The sequence below is a fragment of the Chelonoidis abingdonii genome, chromosome 15, assembly GCF_003597395.2.
Source record: "Chelonoidis abingdonii isolate Lonesome George chromosome 15, CheloAbing_2.0, whole genome shotgun sequence".
In the NCBI taxonomy this organism is placed as follows: Eukaryota; Metazoa; Chordata; order Testudines; family Testudinidae; genus Chelonoidis; species Chelonoidis abingdonii.
In genome coordinates, this window is record NC_133783.1 from 26,826,129 (window position 1) to 26,840,210 (window position 14,082).

General features: G+C 40.2%; 1 protein-coding gene across 1 annotated transcript; it reads left to right on the plus strand.

The window, feature by feature from the left end:
- The first annotated feature begins 1,781 nt into the window (after positions 1–1,781).
- Positions 1,782–12,854, plus strand: CISD1 (CDGSH iron sulfur domain 1). The gene is made up of 3 exons (XM_032765863.2): positions 1,782–1,935; positions 6,139–6,344; positions 12,467–12,854. The coding sequence occupies exons 1-3, from the start codon at positions 1,905–1,907 to the stop codon at positions 12,554–12,556; spliced, it is 327 nt and encodes a 108-aa protein (XP_032621754.1). The 5' UTR covers positions 1,782–1,904; the 3' UTR covers positions 12,557–12,854.
- Positions 12,855–14,082: the final 1,228 nt, after the last annotated feature.

Consider the following 14,082-nt stretch of genomic DNA (forward strand, 5'->3'; position numbering starts at 1 on the left):
TTTACAAGTTTTTCTGCAACCCTGAGATCAAGAAATGTGCTTTCTAAAAAAAATCAAAGCTGAAATTCTCAGTTAATAATGTAACTCTAGGAATGGGGATTTAAATATAGTGAGATACATGACAAAATTGTGAGTTGGTAACACTGGAAAGGTGACTGTACAACTGTCACCATTTTACTAAACAGATCTGCACCCCGCTCAGTATTATCTGATTGCTTTAGTTGAGAAAGTATGTTTTTAATGTTTTACTCCTGTTAGCCCTGCAGAGCCACCGCAGCTAAGAGAGAATAAGATGTATTCTCTTTCTTTTTATGCATCACCAATAGACTTCTTTACCTAGTTTCAATCAGTTACACTTGTGCAAACCCATTGACAACAAACGGTTACATAAACATCACTGTAGCATAGTTTGAAGACATTGGATTGCACAAGTGGCTAATTTGGCTTACAGATCCCTATTACTGATGATGATGTGTGAGAAAGAATGAATCTGCTTGATTCTCAGATCCCAAGTTGAATTTGCACAACTAGCAATTAGAAAAAAACCTTTTAAACTTGCAAACTGAAGGCATTTGATATGGGAATTATTTCACAGATGTCACTTTTCAAATAGAACTCTACTGCCACAATACAATGAATACAAAATTGTTACAGAAAATATCCAATAAGTCAAAATTCGGTGCTACATTTTACAATGGTGGATGTGGGATGATTAATTAATGTTTGTCCAGCACTTACTGCAGTGCTAAGTATTATTATAATTATTATTGATAATACCCATTAATTGCAAGGTCACACCGTTGCATTTTTTCTTTATAGGAGCTCCTTATGAATCTGTGCTTCCCATCCACCCATGTTTGCAAGGGGCCTTCATGGATGTTACAGCCCATCTCAGTACACCTCTACCCCGATATAATGCTGTCCTCGGGAGCCAAAAAATCTTGCTGCATTATAGGTGAAACCATGTTATATAGAATTTTCTTTGATCCGCCGGAGTGCGCAGCTCCCCCCCCCCCCACCAGAGTGCTGCTTTACCGCGTTATATTGGAATTTGTGTTATATCAGGTCGCGTGATATCGAGGTAGAGGTGTATTTGGGAGGGGACTTGTATGAATGAAAGGGCCTCTCTCTTGATCTGTGGCTGACACATCATGATTGTGTAGGGATAATGTTCCTAGGGGACCCATATAGGTGCAAGGACAACCCTTGTCCCATTTCTTACAAGCAGTGTTGCTAAAACTACTCATCACTGCCTGAAAAAGTTACAGTTAAAGTCCAAGTTTAAGTGGTAAGTAATGCACTGTCCATGACACACCAACTTGTTTGCATGCAATATTGAGAAATCAGGAGATTGAAATCCTGCTTTCCCAATGTTGTAGGTTTGAGTGATGTTGTGTTTTCCTTAAAGCCGGGAGTCAAGTGAGACTCTCAGATGTAATTTTCAGTTTCTAGGTGGTGGAGAAAAGTCTGAAAATGGGACCCCTAAACAGCAAAAACCTCATACAATGAACCAACGTGTTATTTTAGTCTCATACTTTCCAGACTCCTGGCTCATGCTAACAGAGCACTTGGGTAGGGAGGCTGCACAAGAGCCCAGGGAGGCCTCTGGTCCCCCATGCTTGCAGGGCAGGGGTGCAGCGCCCTCTGCCTAAAATCCTGGTGTTTGCAGGCGCGGGCACGGGAGCCCGTTTCAGTTTCCATGCGCAGGCGGGAAGCAGCAGGATCCCGTTACCTCGCAGGGTTGACCTGCGCAACTCGCGCGCCTTCCTCCGCGACCCAGCAGCACGGCCCCTTTAAGAGCAAGGCCCGCCGCTGCTCTCGTGTGAGCTCCTGTACGCACGCGCAATTGTGTCTGAGCAGCCTTCGTGCCCTCTAGGCGTTCGGGAGGCCGGTGGCGAGGAGCAATGGGGCTCGGATCGAACTCCTCCGTGCGGGGTAGGCCAGCGGGCGGGCGGCCGGGCGCCTGCGGGCAGGGGAGCAGCGAGATGGTGCGCTCCGTTGGGAGTTGTCTCATGTCTGCTCGCCGTCTTCACAGCTCACTTTCAATTGCTCTGCTCACCTCCCTCCACCTTGGGGCCCTTCCTGCTGGGGCAAGCAGTGTGTCTGAACAGGGAAGGCTGCTGTTCCACCAGTTCACCCCGGTTTTTCAGGAGGAGCCTATCTAGAATCCCTTATTCTTCTATCTTGCAGGTCATTGTAATAGCCGTGCAATAGCTGGGTGGCTGTGTCGTGGTGCAGTATCACGATGCAGAGGAAGCGCTGACTGATCCATGGGAAAGGCACCCATTTGCAAAAGGGTCTTGATTGCTTTGCAGAGGATGGGGCTCCCCTGGGAAATGGAGTGACCTTCACAGGCTCTCTTGTGTGGCTGACGCCTTTGTGCAAGAGTTTATCCCCCAAGCTTCTGATAACTGCTAGTAGTAAATCATTAATCCAGCAAAATGGTTACATCCACTGAGGGCTGGTATTGTGTGTTTTTAATAGTATCTAGAAGCCTAGGATTAGTCATTCATGGTCGTAGGTGCTGTGCAAGCATAGCAAACTTCTTCTCTCTTGCACACCGGATTTTGCTTCCGAGCAGCCCTTTTGGTGGGAGTTCTCTTACTAAAGAATCCTTTGAAGTACTTTTTTTTTTTTTTCCTTCTGACCATGTTCCTTGTAATGGATGCTTGGCTTCTCTGCTGAAGACTAAGAAACTAGTGGCTGATTGATCTTCTCTTGAAAATCCCAGACAGCCTAGTTTTAAATTTTAATTTTTAAATTAAAAATGTTGGTGGCATTTCTCTAGCTTGTAGGATTTAAGAGCAGCATTTCTATTAGTGGCCATTAATCTCACAATGTTATTACCTACCTAGTGTCATATTCTAGAGCAGGGATTCTTAAACTGGGGATCAGGACCCCTCAGGGGGTTGTGAGATTATTACATGGGGGGAGGTCACATGGTCACAAGCTGTCAACCTCCACCCCAAACCCTGCTTTGCATCCAGCATTTATAATGGTGGTAAATATATTAAAAAGTGTTTTTAATTTATAAGTGGGGGTTGCACTCAGAAGCTTGCTATGTGAAAGGGGTCACCGGTACAAAAGTTTGAGAGCCACTGTTCTAGAGTAACTCAGCAGAAAGGTGAGGGAACTTTCTTAGAGCTACAGAGTTGGTCAGTAACCAGTGCTTACTATTGTGGGTTGTTGACTCATACTGCAAAATAACAAGAACCTTCCCAAAAGTAAATAACTCAGTAGTAAAGCTATAGTAAAATTATAATTCTCGTATAACCTTGGGCATAGGGGATCATGTGACTGGGTAGTGTTGATGAGCGGCCAAGTGAAGATACTTCACTGAGAGATATAAGCCAGTTACATAATGGGTCTAAAATTTGGGATTAAAATGAAAAGCTTCTGCAAATCCTTAAACTACTGCATAGTCTAGTCTGTGATTTAGAACAGTTTTAAAATCATTTTAAATAATAACATGGGTATCCTATTGGCATTTAAAATTAAATGTGATGCAGTGTTCTTGTTCTTCTGATCTTTGTAATCCTGGTTGAGTCTTCCATATGATACAGTTAAATTTAAAAACTTTTCTTTCAGTAGTCTGACTTGTTTCTTAAAGTACCTTTCACAAGTAAGCTTTGTTCTTGTTCAGCCTTCAGACATCTACCATAGGATCTGTTAAGTAGGTTGGTGCAAACTCTTAATGAGTAAATCTGGCTACTCAGTTTGAGTCTTCCCCTCTGCAAATACCCATGAAAACAAACTAGTAGGTATTAGTGGTGATGAGAACTGGTATAATGATTCTAAGAATAAAGTGGTGAAGTTCATGGGAGTTTAAGCATTTTGGTTAGCGTTTAAAACTAATTATTTTTGATATGGAGGGAGGTATGGAGAATGGCTTTGGGTAGGTGGGGGGAGTGTATGAGACTAAATTCCTTTCATTTGGAAAGGTGAACTGTGCTAAATGTGACTAAGGTGTCTAATCTTTGTGTTTGCCTGGTCTTTAAGGGGCTTTAATTAGTTAGAAACTTGTTGGATACAGCTCTTGTTCACAGGATCAAAGAGTCCTGTGGCACCTTATAGACTAACAGACATATTGGAGCATGAGCTTTCATGGGTGAATACCCACTTCGTCACCTGCATCTAACGAAGTGGGTATTCACCCACGAAAGCTCATGCTCCAATATGTCTGTTAGTCTATAAGGTGTCACAGGACTCTTTGCTGCTTTTACAGATCCAGACTGACACGGCTATCCCTCTGATACTGTTCATAGGATGTAGCTGAAAAATTCATCTGTGATGAAGATAACAATGACAAGTTGCAGAATCTATTCTTGATTTTGTCCTTTGTTGTAATGAGTATAATAAGCAATTACACTTTTTTTGTGCGTAGTCAAACCAATCTATGACCATTGTGTGGGATGCCATGTGAGTGTGGACAAAGTACATTTAATGATATTAACATGAGGTCATAATCTAATTCAGGAATGTCCAGTGTGTCTCTTGAGGACAAATATGGGTTTGATTACATTAGCACTTTTTTCAGTAAAACTTTTGTTGGTCAGGGGTGTGTGTATGGTTCTCTTTTTTAATTTTTTTTGCAAAAGCACCCCCGACTGACAAAAGCACCAGTGTGGACAGCAATGTGCTGGTGGGAGATGCTCTCCTGCCAACATAGGTGTGGCTGCTCATTAGGGGTGACTTAATTATGCCTGCAGGAGAGCTTCTTTTTTTAAAGAAGCAAAGTTGTTGTCCTTGTAAAAGCTCTCTCCTCCTCCTTCCTCCCCTCCCCCTGCCAGGGAAGTGCAGAGCTGCTTCTGAGCTGTTGCTCCTTTAAACTGGGACCAGATACTGCAGAAGCAAAGGACTAGGTCCATGTAACCTTGACAGGAGTGGGTAGGAAAAGGGAGAGAGCAAGCTGTCCAAAGCAAATGGTGCAAGAGGAACTGGGCTCATGGCAAGAGCACTGGGAAGAGGGTAAGTAAAAGTCTCATAACAGAGGTAGGGTTATCAGGAATATGTTAAGTGTTAGCATGTTTTATTCTCTAGGATTAGAATGAGGGTCTCCTACTGTATCGTGTGATTGACATCTCTTCTAAACCATAAACAATGCAGGCTGACCACGGCTGAAATTCTTAGTCTGAGATGGCTTTGGTGGTTATAGAGTAGTCAGATGAGTGTCTTTTAAATCTGTGGAAAGAACCTTGTAGATCTCAGATGCCCATCTGATTTATGGATGAATAGTTGAGTCAGACTGTGTTTACATATACAGTAGGAGAACATCTGAGTGGGACTCAAATTGTCCTGCTGCTGACTTTGTGTGGAGGGAGTAACTCCTGCCATTTCTAGAGCTGGGTGTTATGGCAACCAGGCAGGAGAATTCTGTGACAGTTGGGCAGAAATTCAGGGTACTTTCAAGTGGAAGACACAAGACAAAAACCTGAAAACGGGACTTTAAAAAAAAAATGGATTAATTGCAGAGAAGGAAAATGATATCAAGTGAGACAAAGAGTGCAAAGATGTAGAGATGCAGAGATGAGCATAAGATAACAGAAAAGTGAGAAATGGGGAGAAAATATATATAAACAGTGTATTTGAGAAACTGAAGACTTTAGTACAGATAAGACAGGTAGAACTTGTTTTTTTACGTGCTGTGAGAAAATGCAGGTTCAGGCTAGTAATGTTTATATGAGGATTTAATCTTTTAGCTTTATTTCAGTTCCCTTTAAAAAGGTAAATTAAAAGTATCACAATTTTATATTGTAAAACCAGTTCCTCTTGTGCCCAGTGCCTAGCATTCACTGTCTTTAATGAAATGTATTTAAGGGAATACTGTAAACCAGTTATGAACAAAATTTGGCTGATTTTGTTTGTAGAGCTGTGTTGTCGTCGTCATCAGTGATAAAGATGCGTGAGCAAAAAATAAATGCAAAGTCATATTAGTTCAGTTGTCCCATAAGCTTCTCCTGTTTAATAGAAAGGGACAAATTAATTGGGTTGGTGTGGGAAGAAAGGAATTTTATTTACGAAACACTGTATCAAGTAGTAGAACTGTCCTTTAAGCACAAATATGATTCTGGGAGCTAAATTGGCAAAAACTTAAATGGAATATTTCATTCAATCTTTCTTTTTTATCTCTTGCTCTAGTTGAATGGGTTGCTGCAATCTCGTTAGCTGCAGGAGCAGCTGCTGTTGGATATCTAGCATACACAAGATTCCTCTCTAAAGACAAATGCTGCAAGGCAATGGTAAATCTCCATATACAGAAAGATAACCCAAAGGTAGTCCATGCATTTGATATGGAGGATCTGGGAGACAAAGCTGTGTATTGTCGTTGCTGGAGATCTAAGAAGGTGAGAGGGGGAAAAGTAACAAATACTTACCATGTGCAAGAATCCTCTTAAGCTCTTCTCAGTTGTATTATTTGATACTTGCTTGTTTTCTTCAACAGATCTATTATTAATTTTGAAGATCTACTGTAGGAGTGAAATGTAGCCATTATGTAATCTACAAAACTAAAATGTAAAACGCATGCGGTTTTAAAGCTTCAGGTTTTCTTGTATGCTGCATAAATGGTTTTAATAATAATAATAAGAGGGTGTTCAAGCCATTGATTCTGCAAAATGACCATGTAATTCTAGAGATCCTCATAGCTGGCAGGATCTAGTAATCACTCTACTAGCACAGGAACCCACACTTAATAGTTGACATACCACTGTCCGTGAATCAGTGAGATCTGTCTGTAGGCCTAAATTATTGTCAGCATCTCCAGTAGATAACACTGGAATAAGTGGGAACTCCAGGTTTTTGTTGTTGAGGTCATGAACTTTGATTCCTTAGTAGGTATATTAATACTGAACTCTGAGTAATAGTTCATTTAAACGTTTCTTGAATTTTTTTGTCATCTGTCTTGTTACTTGTCAGCAAGTATGTCTGTATTTTGAAATAAATGACCAAAAATAATTGAAACTGGTGTGATTATATTGTGGTGTTCTGACAAGTAAAATATGCAGAATTTTAAAATATTGTGTGCAGGATCTTATATTTTTTGGTTGTAGAATTCCCTGAAGAGTGTGTGTGTGTGGTGTTTTTTGTTTTTTTTTTTTTTTGGATGTATTTTGGCTTGGACTAATTTGCTACTTCAGTTTGAGTCATGAGCAAGTGAAAACTGTAGTACCATGATGCTTGCAAACACTATAGGACAAGGTTATGTTCATGAACATTTCTGTGGACTTGAGGTTTTGTAAGGATAGCCTTTTGCAAATCTTAACTTGTGCCAAACTTGGACAAAGCATGGAGGACAGTCTGTTCTATAGACTCAACTTCTACTCTCACTGGATAGTTGTCTGCCTGACTGTTCAATTTAGCTTTTTCTGCTGAGAGCAGTTAGCAAAGATGACAACTGTGATGGTGGATTTTGTGATGTGGACACTCCTCTGCTGGGCGTGGTATTAAGATGACAAAACCAAGGTCACTGAACAATCATTAATTGTCGTCAACTTCCAGTCACAACCCATTTGAACCAGATTAAAAGCAATGACCTAAAAGTAAAAGGCCTGTTGTTCCTTTAGCAGTCTTCTGAAACCATCTGGTCTCCATCTACCAGTTCTGTTTTAGGAGATAGTCAAGATAAACAGTTTTGGGGATAGGAGATTTAAGTTGCACTGTTCCTGCCTGGCAATTTTGTCGTCCCGCCCCCAGCACAAGATAACACAAAGGAAAAGTCATAAAATGCAGGCAGGGGTAGGGAGGGAGATCCATCTGTGTCTATTTCTAGTTCTGTTACTGACACCTCATAAGTCTTGACCTAGTTTTTAAAAAAGCCATTATGTACATCGCCACCTAGAAATCTGTCAGCAAAGCTTATTTTTGCATCATGGTACTAGAGTCCGAAGCCCATTACGGTTAGTCAACTCAATAATTCTTTGCGATCTAAAGTGGTGGTTATTTTGCTGGAGGATGTGAAGTCTGTGTCCTGGTTAGCTTACTCATTCTTCAATGTTCTTTCACTTCCATTCTTGCAAAAAGATAATCTGTGGTACAGTCAAGCTGCATATTAAAGTTCGTGGGGAGGAAAAAAATTCAAAGCAGCTTTATATAACGCAGGGAGTTCTTGGGTTTCTGGTGCAGCTTGAAAACTTCATACTATTTTTCCTCATATGGATAGACACATACCTCATTCAGGCTAATTTTACGATGTCAAATTACACTGAGTATCTAGTGTTATTTCTTAACATCTGAATGCAAACATGTTTATCAAAGGTTGTATTAAAGTTGTTTGAATTTTAACAGTCTGAATTTTTTAGTTCTTTTCAATTTAATGTTGTTGCCCTTCCCTCCTCCCTCTATTCTTCTCCTTTGATCAAGGTCAAAAAGATACATCCGGTTGAAATGGAGTTAGTTTTAAAAAATGAATTGGGAGAAGTTCCTGGAACTGGTCCTACCCTCTTGTTACAATCCCATCATTCTGGGACTCTAACTTTCCACAGCAAAACTTGCCTTCCTTCCTGCATGCTACAGAATAGTATCCCTCAGCTACGCAGAGGGAGACTTGGAGGAAATAAGATGGGTGGACATAGTTTCTAGGAGAAGGGGGAAACCTGAACTCTCAAGCGACTTAACACAGGGATAACTTGTGCCCCTGGGAGAATCTGGTGGGTGGGGGGAATCCCCCACTAGGATTACAAGGGAAGTTCTTGGTGGCCTTAAAGGACTCCAAAGACATTTTCTTAAATCAACTTCAGCCTTCCACAGTTTTTTCCCCTTAGCATATTTGAGAGACCAAATATATTTATTAGAGAAGATTTAATTCAAAAATTATCCTCTTATAAATGAATCTATAACAAAATACTAAATCTTCTCAACTAGTAATTGGTGGTAGATTGATTTATATTGCTCTTGTGGATGATAAATTAGATAACCAGTGGAGTATATTGGAATATGTTTTTCCTTCATAATTGATTTTCTTGACCCCAAAATATTGGGGTCATATCTCTTCACATACATCTCTTCACATACACATTCACAATATAACGCTGTCTTCCGGAGTCAAAAAATCTTACTGCGTTATAGGTGAAACTGCATTATATCGAACTTGCTTTGATCCGCCAGAGTGCACTGCCCTGCCCTGCCCCACCTGAGCGCTGCTTTACCGTGTTATATCTGAAAATTCATGTTATATTGGGTCATGTTATATCTGGGTAGAGGTGTACTTCATATGAACTTTCTACACTTGAGTTAGATCACATGCAAGGGTTCCCATTGGCTCTTTAGTTTGAGGCTATTAGTACCTTTCCATGACGGAAACTTGCAAATTAACAGCAAGTATCCAGTTATGCAAGGATTTCTCATCTAATGTTAGCCTGCCACCCAAGCCAAACCCTGTGAGCTCACAATATGTAGTTAAGGGTTTGGCACTGGCTTCATTTGAGCTCAACTGAAAATACAACTTTCATTCAGTAAATAAATGTAGTATAACTTCTGGTAATCTAGTTTTTTTTTCTACTTTTTTGTTCAAGTATTTAATTTTATTTTTTAAACTAAGAACTTCAAAAGGACTAAACTAACATTTGGTATTCACTCTAGAGTTTAGTGTTATATCATGACAGCTTGAAATGTGTGTGGTTTGTTTTTTTTTTTTTTTTGTTTTTTTTTTTTTTTTTGACCTTCCTCCTTTGTTTTCACTTTTTCCTCTTTGCCTGCCAGCCCCCACAAACATCAGACACTCTTTGTTTGTTTGCATTCCTCTCCTGATGTGGATGATGCTTCTGACTTCAGATTAGTTAAGGGGTGGAAGTTCCTTAGCTGTTGTGCACACACCCCATTCAAGATTTCTTCTCCCTCCCGCCCCCTTTCTGCTGCTGTACTTGTAGTGCATGTGGATCACTCTCACATCAGCCATCCCAAGCTTCATAGTTAATGCAGCAATTTCAGTGGGAAGGAGGATCTCAGCACTGGACAATACTTCATACACCCCCAATCCATCCATTGGATCCTAAAAACTCTAATATGGTCTGCTTAATTCACAAGGCGTAGGACAAGTGCTGTGTGGTATAGGGGTTTACTGTCTACAGTATTTCATAATATCAGTGGTGATAGAGGATAAAGGAGTGGATTTTTTGGGTGTGTGTTTTGTTCTTTCTCTCTCTTGGGTCTCTTAGTGCAGTTGCTCTTCACTACCAAAGAACTGTGAGGGAAAACTTAAGGGATGTTAAACAAACTGGATATACTGTAATCGAACTTTATGGTGAAAGTATTCCTATGCTGTACATGTCAGTGACAGATATATTTAAGTTAGTATGTCACATTGCTGTGATATTTATACTGTTTAAGTGCTTAAATATCCTGGTGGTTTAGTAAGGGGATGTTTACCCTAGCCTCTTCTCCCCCCCCCCTTAAAATACCCTGTCACTGGTGCAGTTTGATCAGTGGTATAACTTTCTGAGCACTGGTGGTGGCTGGCTGCTGGTGTCATCACCACCATCTTAACTAATGCGAGTCTAAAGGATATGTTAGCTAAAATGTCAATGGCTGCCAGTACCTTGTTCAAACTGGGGCTCCTGCTGATAGCAGCCACAGTGGGGAAACTCTCTCGCCCTCCCCCGCCCTCTGAGTCAGAGCCTTTACACTGATAACACTTAAAACTAAAAGCAACTCTTTCATGCATCCAGAAATAAGTTAATCAGGATGCCCTCAAACACCAGTGCTTCTTATAACATAATCTTGTTGAAACAACTTTAAAATGTAGAACAGGGAAGTCCAGTCTAAATCAGTGTTGGTAACATTTGTCTAAGAGGAACCTTACTGAATGTCTGGATTAAAGGGATAGCCATATTGTCAGGGCTGAAATTCTAAGAATAACCAATCGCAAAGCAAGCTTATTTTCCTGATTCTGAAAAATGCCAGCCCTCTCAAATAATGGCCACAACACAGGTTGGGGAGCATCTAACTTCTAAGAACATTATTCTGTCAAGTGTCTTGTGTAACTTGCAGATACTTGCTTGGTTATGATCTCAAAGAGGAATGATAAAATACAGATTTGGAGTCATCTCTCTTCCCCCTCCACTACCCCTATGTTGTGCTGTTAAATCTAGGTTTTTAATCCTTCTGGCTGAGTAAGGGGTGAGGCAGGAATTAGTCTTACATAAGACATACCATAGTGTTAGATGAAATTTTTGTTTTTTCATTTCACCAGTAGCTTTGGGTGAATTAATCAGCATTTAATCAAACACTCTGGTTGCCTTGAAGTTTTGCTGAGTATTAGTCAAGTCAGTTAAACTGACTGATTTGGTGGTAAAGAATTTTATGATGCAGGAATATTAGTATTCTGTAAAACTTCAGTTTTACTTGGAAACTACCATTTGCCACTTGCAGCATTGGTTATTGTGATTCTGCAACTATCTCCTTATCAACTGTTCAATAGTGTCTACAAACCGTCGCAGAGCAGTTAAAGAGGGTCTGGCCTAACTTCCCTTGACTTTGATGGATATTTGCTAGGGCACAAGAGAAAGCTGTTGGGCGGTGGTTAAACAGCCAAGTTGCTACACCTAGCTAACGGAGTTCTGCTGTGGGTTTTGCTTTAGGTAGAGTGTACCTTATTTCCCTGATATAGCAAGAAAGAATTTAAAGATGGCCACTTACAGAAGTGGGGATCTAAATGTTTTTACCAGATCTGCACTAGAAACTGTTGCTAGTATAGCGATGTCCTGATTTTATAGGGACAATCTCAATATTTGGGACTCTTATGTAGGTGCCAATTACCCCTCTGTGATTTTTTCACACTTGCTATCTGGGCACCCTAGCAATGTCAGTGATCTCTTAAACAACAAAACATTTTATGGTGGCAAAACCCTAGTGTAATGCAGTTATACCAACAGAAGGACTTTTTTGGGGTGGAGGGAGGGGAATGGTATGGCTTAGATCATTTGGGGAACTGACTAGCTATACGGGCAAAAGAACTTCTGTCAGTATAAACTGTCTCCCCACTAGGAGGGTTTGCTGGTAGTGATGCTGACAAACTTGTTCTAGTGTAGGCAAGGACCTACTTTCCTTTCTTAAAGGAGAGGATCCAGAAACAGACTCTTGTGCAAACCTTTGGTAATCTTCACTGCACTCCAGAGCCCTCCCTATGGAATAGGGAGTGATGTGGCGGAGCTGAAAACGAAATTTTGAGGCCAGCCTGACTGCTTGTTTCTGACTAGGGTCTGAGATTGGAGCTCCAAAGTGCATTGTGAGTTGGGGTTCTTTCCCTAGTTACAGTGCTCCATAATTACCTGTGAGTGTAATGTACAGAACACTTAAACATGTCTAACAAATATTAATTTAAGTTCTTGCGATAACACATTTGAGGTATCACTTGGATTGTAAAGGTATCTTTACCATGTGAAGCCATCTTCATAATTTAGGGATTATATTTCCTTCTCACTTACTTTTAAATGCGCCCATTCTTTAATACTGTACTTCTCTTCTTTTTCAGTTTCCAATGTGCGACGGTTCTCACACAAAGCACAATGATGAAACTGGGGACAATGTTGGGCCTCTGATCATCAAGAGAAAGGAAGCATAAACTGGATGGTTTGAGGCTGTGATTTGTCACATTATCTGCTTATTTGTAGTTGGAGTAAAGATAAGTTCTGTCTTAGTCATGTCACTGAAGATTTTTGGGTGTGGTACAAAGCAGGCTCTAGCATGTATATTTCATGGTGCTTGCCTTGTTTTAAACACTACATATGTATGTTAAATACTCATGTCTTAAGGCTATTTCTGTCTCATGAACTGTATGTACGTTTTCATTAAGTATGAAATTAAAGTGACAATTGTACTCAGAACTGTATGAAGATAATATATTAAATTATTTTCAAATACTTTTGTTCTACTGGAAAACTGTCTTTAAGTAGAACAACTTCCTTAGTGAATAATCCTTAATCTGAAACTACAGAAAAGGTGACTCTCATTCAGATGCAAATGAGATTCTGTTGAAAAGACATTAATGGCAGAAAAGAAATCATGGTGCCAAGTGCATGAAATGTAACTTACCATATCCACAAAGTGTAGTGCATATCATGATTAAGAACAACATGCTGTTTAAGACAGTTGTACATTACGTCAATAAAAATCCATTATAAGAACAAAAAGGCTTACTGTAAGAATGTACCAAAAATTAAGTAGGTAGAGTCATATTTACTGCAAACAAGCCATTACTCTACTAAAATCAATGGAGTTACACCAGAGTTAAATTTAAACCTTTGTGTGTGGTATTTAAAGTTGTAGAACTGTCTTTTTGGGGGTGGGATAGGGATTAGGAAGGAGTGTGTGTACATGAGACTGGGTTCTTTTAAAAAAAAAAAAAAAAAAAAGCACAACTTTATATGCCAGAGAGTACCTTATTAAATCTTCCCTATTAGAGCATGTTCATATAAGTATTTCAAAATTCAGCTCCTGGTGGTGGTTTGGCACACCTCTTCTGTCATGAAAGTTTTCTTCCCATTACATGTATGGGACAGATGAACCATGAATTCAGTTAACTGCATATTCATCCCCACTTACACAGATAGACACAAAGCATTGTTGAAAAGAAAAGCCCAGGATTTGGATTAGAGGAGGGAGTAGGGGGCAACTTCATATCAGACCCAGCTCTCATAACTCAGTGAAGAGTGGTGTGTACCCAGTAGCTTTACATGTTTTGCAAACCTGACTTACTAGTGTCCAGAACGGGGGTGACTATCGGAGCTAGGGAAATCTGCCCAGCATTGTTCAATAGGACAGAATTTTAACCAAGGTCCTGTACGTGCCCTCTATCCTGTCACTGAAGTGGATCTTTGAGGGTGGGGGTGATGATGAGATTGCTACTTTGTGTCTCAGAGAAGATAAGCAACTTTGGGGACAGGGTGTCAGAGAAAAACTGCAATAGCCAGTGGGCCAAATCCTGCACTCAACAGAGATTGAAAGGAAAGAACTTGACCCAGAGTGAGAGGTGTTTTAAGACTTCAGCAGAGGTGGAGTTGAAGCAAATTAACTAATTTCTATCTGAGACTACTAGGTGAAGCTGTAATCAATGTTGTTTCCACCTTTCCTGTTTTGCCAAGTAAAGGT